This window comes from Stenella coeruleoalba, assembly GCF_951394435.1.
Source record: "Stenella coeruleoalba genome assembly, chromosome: 13".
NCBI lineage: Eukaryota > Metazoa > Chordata > Mammalia > Artiodactyla > Delphinidae > Stenella > Stenella coeruleoalba.
The window spans coordinates 69,824,718-69,832,612 of record NC_137159.1 but is presented as its reverse complement, the minus strand read 5'-3'; the positions used below and the strand labels follow the sequence as shown (position 1 = coordinate 69,832,612).

At 44.0% G+C, this 7,895-nt stretch overlaps 1 protein-coding gene across 1 annotated transcript in view; it reads left to right on the top strand.

Moving 5' to 3' along the window:
• Positions 1 to 891: 891 nt before the first annotated feature.
• The window catches only part of SELENOI (selenoprotein I), a 44,388-nt gene continuing 37,384 nt past the window's right edge, over positions 892 to 7,895 (top strand). The window contains exon 1 of the mRNA XM_079941474.1: positions 892 to 1,301. Coding sequence (XP_079797600.1) covers positions 1,245 to 1,301 — 57 coding nt within the window. The 5' untranslated portion in view covers positions 892 to 1,244. The remainder of the gene's footprint in view (positions 1,302 to 7,895) is intronic.

The following is a 7,895-nucleotide window of genomic DNA, read 5'->3' as shown; positions in this document are numbered from 1 at the left end:
GAATGAATGCAAAGAACGTAAGAGATCTCAAAATAATTGCCCTTGTTTCAGAGTCCCAGAGAGATTGAGAGGCTCCCTTATGTGGTGGCTTTCCATACCAGAGACCAAGTTTGGGTTGACCATTTCTGACCTGTGTAATTAAGTGATCCTGGTCAGGTTAGGTAGTCAGAATTTTGATTTCCTAATCTGCAAAGTGGGTAAAATGCCTTCCGTTTCTCACCGTGTTGTTACAGGGGTTGGTGATAAGCTATGTAAATTTCCCCACCTATAAGGCGATCAATAAATGGTAGCAACTATTACCATTATTCAATTTTATTATTAGTCTGATACACACTAGCCATCGATCTAGTGTTCTTTCCGTAATTGTCTCCAGTTATGTAAACGCACTTCTTGCAAACGCATTTAAGGACCCCTAGAGACTCAGGGATCAGTGTTTTTATCTGGTCGGGAGACACTGGCAATCTTCATTTGGAACAGAGCAATAAATAGAGCGGAGTGTGTCCAAGGTTCACAAACAACGCTGTCCCTAGGGGTTTGTCTCCAAAGCTCTTTCACGCCCCTTTACCGACTGCAAAAAGCCTCTCACTGGCTTCTCTACAGCAAATTACGTTCACTAAGCTACAGCGTGCAGCGCACTGTGCCAGGAGCTGTAAGCGGGCTGAGCACAGACGCTTTGTCTGCTTTTACTTCACGGCTTGGGGGAACTAAGCCCTCTTTCCTGAGGTACTGCTGACTGATTCGCACGCAATCACCCTACCCCACCCCCCCAAGACTAAAAAGGTAACCCCAAAGCTCTACCCAGGTACAGATGCCACATCACCGCCAGCACACCCCAAAGACGAAGAGCAAGGCCTCCTGGGAAACTGACCTTTCACCTCCCCTCTTGCCTTACCTCAACTCACCAATTTTGACGCTAGCTAATAAAGCGACGAGGAAGCCTAGAAGGCGGAACTTAGTGGCTCCCGATCTACGCTGATTGGACTGCGACTGCGCGAAGGGGGAACCGCGTGAGCCTGCTAGCTACACCCCCTCGGTGGGTGGGGAGAAGTGGGGGCTGCGCTTGCGCTTTGGGAGGCGGCGGAAGTGGCTGGGGTGGTTACGCGTGCGCGGTGGGCGGAGCACGGCTTTTCCAGCTCCTTTGCCAGCCCAGGTCTTCCCAGTCTTGCCCAGCTGGTGTGGTGCTCGTGTTTCCCCATCTCGTCGTGGAGCGTCGCTGCCGAGTGGGCGCTAGTGTTCGCGTCGTCATGGCTGGTTACGAATACGTGAGCCCGGAGCAGCTGGCCGGCTTTGATAAATACAAGGTAGCGCGGGCCCCGCGGACTCCACTCTCCCTGCTGGTCCCGGCCTCTCCTAGGCGCCTAAGGGGCCGGCGCGGTCCGTGTCACCTTGTGCCGCGTGGCTCCGGGCAGGCTGAAGGGAGTTTCTCCGTGGGTCCTGCCGAGTGCTGGGGCTTTGGGGTCGGGGAGCGTGGGAGCATCCTAGGCCCGCCGCTCCGACTCGGTACCCTCCCGGGGGATTGCCTTTTCCTTAGGAGACCGGTCGACGAGAGTGGAGCGAGAGAATTCCCTTCGCTTCTTTACTTCGTTATTATTATTATTTTTAGTCCCCTGAGAGGTGATGCAGTTCCCTTCGGTGGTGTCTTAATTGTCTTCATTTTAATGAAGAAGTTTCTACTCGGCTTTCTTGCGTTCAACTTCGGAGATGGAGAGAATCATTTGGCAGATGAGGCCCGGGGAGGGAGAGTGACTGCTGGGGCCAAACTGCTGATGCGCTCGCTTCCACTCCCAGCAAAGAGGCGCCTGGGCGGCCAGTGAAGTACGTGTGCACAGGCAGGAACTGGAACTGTGTAGTGGAAAGAGCGCGGGCTTTGGAGTACATATAAACCTGATACCGAACCTGATACCAGAATCTAATTTCTTTATTTGGCTTTGGGCCAAATAATAGTCTCTACGATGCGGAATGATTATGAGAATTGGAGAAGCGCCTAGTACATAATGGGCCTCCAGTAAATGCTGGTTGTTCACTTTCCTTCACGTACGGTTCTCCTCCACGACTCCCTTAGCAGTGAATGACTCCACTATCCGTCCAGTCAGTTGCCCAAGCCCCACATCTGGGCAGTAACCTTTCGTCCTTGCTACCTGAGTCGCTTTCACTACTGAGTCCTCTACCCCACCCACCAGCCGGTGAATCACCAGGTCCTGTATGTTCTGTCATTTTTAGCCTAAAGTAGGAAGATGGTTCCATTACCACTCTCCCCAGATATACTTTAATCTTTTAATTTTAGAATGGTTCTAGAATATTTTAGAATAGATTTACAGAAAAATTGTGAAGATCGTACATACAGAGTTCCCATATACTCCACACCCGGTTTTCCCTGTTATTAACATCTTATGGTACATTTGTCACAATTAATGAACCGATATTTACACATTATTATTAACGTAGGCGCATACTTTATTCAGATCTCCTTAGTTTTCACCTGATGTTCTTTTTCTGTTCTGGGATCTCATCCAGAGTACCACATCACATTTACTCATCACGTCTCAAGGCTCCTCTTGGCTATGACAATTTCTCAGACTTTTCTTGTTTTTGATAACCTTGACAGTTTTGAGGAGTTCTGGTCAGGTATTGTGTAGAATGTCCCTCAATTGGGATTTGTCTGATGTTTTTCTCATGATTACACAAGGGTCATGGGGTTTGGGGGGGAAGACCACAGGGTTGAAGTGCCTTTCTCATTGTGAGAAGAGTACATGTCATCATGTCATCGGCATGACTTATCACTGTTGATGTTGACTTTGATCACCTTGCTGAGGTAGTTTTTGTCAGGTTTCTCTTTGAAAGGAAGTCAGTATGCGCAGCCCTCACTTAAGGAGTGGAGAGTTATGCTGCACCTCCTTGAGGGCGGAGTGTTGACATAATTTATTTGGATTTCTGCGTGGAAGATTTATCTTTTCTTCCCAGTGTATATTTAGTCAATGATTTATTTATATCAGTATGAATTCATGGATATTTATTTTACACTTGGGTTATAATCCAATACTACTTGATATGGTTGCTTGCGCACATCCACTTTTGCCCTTCCAGTTCTTTCTCTATGCTTCGTAGTGATCTTTTAAAAAAATGTACATCTGGTCACATCACTCCTTTGCTTAAAATCCTCCATCGTCTTCCCTTTGCTCTTGGAATGAAGTCCAAAAATCCAGAACATGATCTGCATGGCTCTGAATGACCTGGCCCTCGTCTGTCTGTGTCATCAGCTTCATGTCATGCCACTCACTGTCTACCCCTCCCAACATTAGCAGCCATCTCCCTCGTCCCCTTTTTTTTTCAGATCTTCAAGTAATGTTGTTACGTCTGCCAGGAATGTAGCTGCCCATTTATGTTCATCTTCGCATCTTAAATATTCCTCAGAGAAGCATTCCCTAAGTATCTCATTCCCCTTAAGTGTGCTCTCACAGTACCCTCTGCTCCTGTATGGAGTTAGTTCTTTAGGTGTCTCCCCATTAGAATGCAGTACCCAAGTGGTTACGCTTGTCTTATGGATCGCCATGACCTGAGCACAGTGCTTCTGTGCATAGGCATCCAGTAAACATTTGTGGCATGAATGAATAACTGAGAAGAGTCGTAGTGGATCTTGTCAAACTGGAATTGGGATAACTGTTAAGAGACCTTACAAGGTCACATAGTGCGTTCCTCTGCCTTCAAGCAATGTGGTACCATACCAGTTTGAACTGAGGTGCTGACTTGTCTGAACATTTTAAGTCGAAATTTAACCCAGTGCAGGGCTTTCACTAAAGAAGGTTGTTAACCTAGATACCTCTTGTTTTCCCTTAAGCTCCACCACCTTTCTGTTACCTCTTCTGCACTGTAAATATTGACTTTTTATATAAATATAAAACTTTTTCTTCCTTACTAGGATCTGGCTTTCTAGTAGGTGCCAATAGACTAGCTGTTTCATTTGCAGCATTGTCTGTAATAGGGAATCTTTTTCTTTTTTTTTTTCATAAGCTGTCTTTCCTAGATTTGTACTTCCGACTAGATAGGTGTCCTAATTTACAGAAAATTTTAGTGTGATTTTTCCATTCCTATTTTTCCCTCTTCTGTTATCTGACTCACTTCCTGTGTCTGAGAGCAGATTTCCTATCATCTTGGAAAACAAAAGTCAATTTAGCCAGCATCCAATGTTCACTAAAACGTAGTTTATTGATGTTATTTTAGTTATAATGAGGCTTCCTTTAAAAAACTGGGGGTGGGGGTGTGTGGCACAAATTTATAACCTAAACTTCTTCTAGTAGAAGGTTCTTTACTCAGTACTGCGTTCATATTAAAAAAATACGAATCCAGAGGTCCAAAGGAAAAAAGTCTGTGTGGTCAGTTTAACTGGAACATGAATTGCACCTAGAGACCTTTGCTTCCTGAAGATCACCCATTCCCATTATGTGGGCTTCGACAGTGAGTGCTTTGTAAATGCTGATCGCATTAAAACAGCTTTTGAGGAAGATCATCCCTTAAATGGGTAAAGACCCAAAACAAAAGAGATTTTTATTCCCTGATGTGACCCTGTGTATTAAAACAAAAAGTTGTAGAGAAAAATTGGTACTATAAAAGCAGCTGGTGGAAAAATTACTTTTGAACCAGTTTAATTTCTTTATCTTCCCTAGAGGTACATCTGAGGAGCTACAGTTGGAAACCTGGCGGTTACTCAGAATAACTCCTGAAAGGAGCGCACACATAGAGTAGTAATTAGGTTTCTGTAGTAAGAAACTGTTAAGACAATTGATTTTGAGTATAGAAGAAAGCATGGGATGGATTCTGTGTTATATGCTCCCTAAACACTTGTGTTCTTCCTTGTGTTACCCCAGCCTTATCAAACAGTTGAATAATTAGTTGAATGTCTGCCCTCTCTGTTAGGATATGAGCTCTGGGAGGGCACATCCTACAGCTCTCTTGTTCCATGTGACCAAGGTCTGGCACATGAACAGAGTAGGCATTTGACAAATATTTGTTGAAGGAATGCAAGTGTAAAAGAATAAAAACCGTTTTGGAAGTATGGTAAAATGCAGCTGTGCATCTCCTGGAAATCGGAAGGATACTTTTGTATTTTGAATGTGAAGATGTAGAAAGTTTAACCACCATTGTTCTCTGTTGCTTATTAATGTACCTTCAGACAGTTATGTTGAGGGATTTCACTCTCATGAGGCTTATCATTCCTTCTCTCTTGGTACCCTATCTTTATTTGAAGGATTTCCCCACTTATCTGAGGGTGAAACTTCTATTGTGGTATACCTAATCTGACCTAAGGAAGACTTAGTTTTAATTGATAGTGTAGCAGCTAGTTTCAAATTGTATCATATCATTTTGCTTCAGAGAGGAAGTGTTCTGTGCAATATCTTGTTTGGTTTCAAGAATATAATTTTATGATGAATTGGCTTCTGCTATTCTGGTAGTTAATTAACTTGACTGTCAACAATAGCCTGATTACAGGAATTGTGATAATTGTGAATTTAGGTGGGAAGGCTGCATACATCTTGATGGTAATGCTAAAGAACTGGAATCTGGCCTGCACCCACTGGTTCATGCAGTTTGATTTTGTTTATTCAGTAAGCATTTATTCAGGGCCTGCTCTGGGTCAGACATGGCACTGGAGCTGCAAAATTAAGCTAAGCTAGAATTCCTGACTTCAAGGAACTCAGTTTGGTGGCATATGGGCAAGGAAATAAACAGATATAAAGAATTAATAAATACAGTTAGGTAAGTGTTGGGTGCTGTGGGAGAGAAGGAAGCAGCTCCAGGGAGTAAGGGTTAAAACTGAGAAAGGCTTCAGAGAGGGGATGGAGGGGAAGGCAGAGCTCAGTCTAGAGCATGAAGCTGAGTAGGCCCCAGTTCTTACCAGGTGAAGAGGGGAGAAAAGGCATCCCAGCACTGGAGAGCAGTGGGGTGAGTGCACAGGGGTTGAGGCCTGAGAGTATTTTCTGGGAACCGTAAGATGTTAGGTGTTGGGACTTAGTGGTGGAGTGTCCAGAGAAGAGACTGGAGAGGGAGGCGGGGCCCCCTCAGAGGGGGATGATTTGATGTAAAGGATTTCTGGATTTTACCCTGTAGATCATTGTTTCTGTGGTCCAAGGACTATTGGCTTTAGAATCACCTGGGGAAAGTGTTTAGCCAATTTCTAGGTCCATTTTGGGAGGTTCAGATCGGGTAGGTTGCTGTGATATTCATGTTAGACACATACCTCAGGTGGTTCTTAGGTACATGGTAATGCTATAGGTTTGGGGAGCCACTTACAAATTTTAAACAGGATCAGATTTTAATTTTAGGAAGCTCACCCTGGCAACTAGAAAATGAATGGAGAGCAGGGGAGGTAGGGGAGATCTGGAGACCTTTTAGGATCCTCCCAGATAAAATTGGATCAGAAATGAGGAAGGCTTGAATCAAAGCAGTGGGGATAGAAGGGGAGATGGGGATCTAAAGGAGGTCAGAACTGGTTAACCTGCCCACTGAATTTGGCCAGCAGATATAGTTAATTTGGCTCACACCTACTTTGTTTCAAAAATTAGTATCTTCCCCATAAAAGCCCAGATTTCTGGATTCTCTTGAAAAACTAAAATAGTGGATAGCATAGGCCCTGACAAGAATCTCCTGAAGCTGAATAGTGCTTGCCCTCTTCAAAAAGGGTATTTGTGATACAGCCACTATGGAGAACAGTGTGGAGGTTCCTTAAAAAACTACAGATAGAACTACTATACGACCCAGCAATCCCACTACTGGGCATATACCCCGAGAAAACCATAATTCAAAAAGAGTCATGTACCAAAATGTTCATTGCAGCTCTATTTACAATAGCCAGGACATGGAAGCAACCTAAGTGTCCATCATAGGATGAATGAATAAAGAAGATGTGGCACATATATACAATGGAATATTACTCAGCCATAAAAAGAAACGACATTATTTGTAGTGAGGTGGATGGACCTAGAGTCTGTCATACAGAGTGAAGTAAGTCAGAAAGAGAAAGACAAATACCGTATGCTAACACATATATATGGAATCTAAGGAAAAAAAAAAAGGTCATGAAGAACCTAGGGGTAAGATGGGAATAAAGACACAGACCTACTAGAGAATGGACTTGAGGATATGGGGAGGGGGAAGGGTAAGCTGTGACAAAGTGAGAGAGTGGCGTGGACATATATTCACTACCAAACGTAAAATAGATAGCTAGTGGGAAGCAGCCGCATAGCACAGGGAGATCAGCTCAGTGGTCTGTGACCACCTAGAGGAGTGGGATAGGGAGGGTGGGAGGGAGACGGAAGAGGGAGGACATATGGGGATATATGTATACGTATAGCTGATTCACTTTGTTATAAAGCAGAAACTAACACACCATTGTAAAGCAATTATACTCCAATAAAGATGTTTAAAAAAAAAAAGGGTATTTGCTCTCTAGTGTGCCATTTCCCTACCAGTCCCTGTGCTCCACACAGGTCTGCTTTGTTCAGTTTACCTACCTGATCCCTATGTACATTTTTTTCCCCCTATGTACATTTGATTGTGATGCTTGATTTAAGATTTTAAATTGACAGACGCAGTAACTGACTAGCTGGAAGGGGTGAAGGTAAAAGATGCAGAGGAGTCTGGGGTGACTCAGGTTCTGGTAGGATGATGGGGTGGAGTCGCTGAGGTAGGGGTTTTGTGAAGCGTTAACTCTTTGGTAATAATGGCCCCCAGCATTTGTTGAGTCTAAGAGTTAATCCTCTTGATGTTTCAGTGAGGAGGCATTTTATTAATATCTCATCAGTAACCTAACTCCTACGAGATTGGTCCTTACAGAACAGACGCAAAGTTATAATTTAAATGATGAATGAGGCTGAATCTGGCAGAATAACAGTAATCTTTTG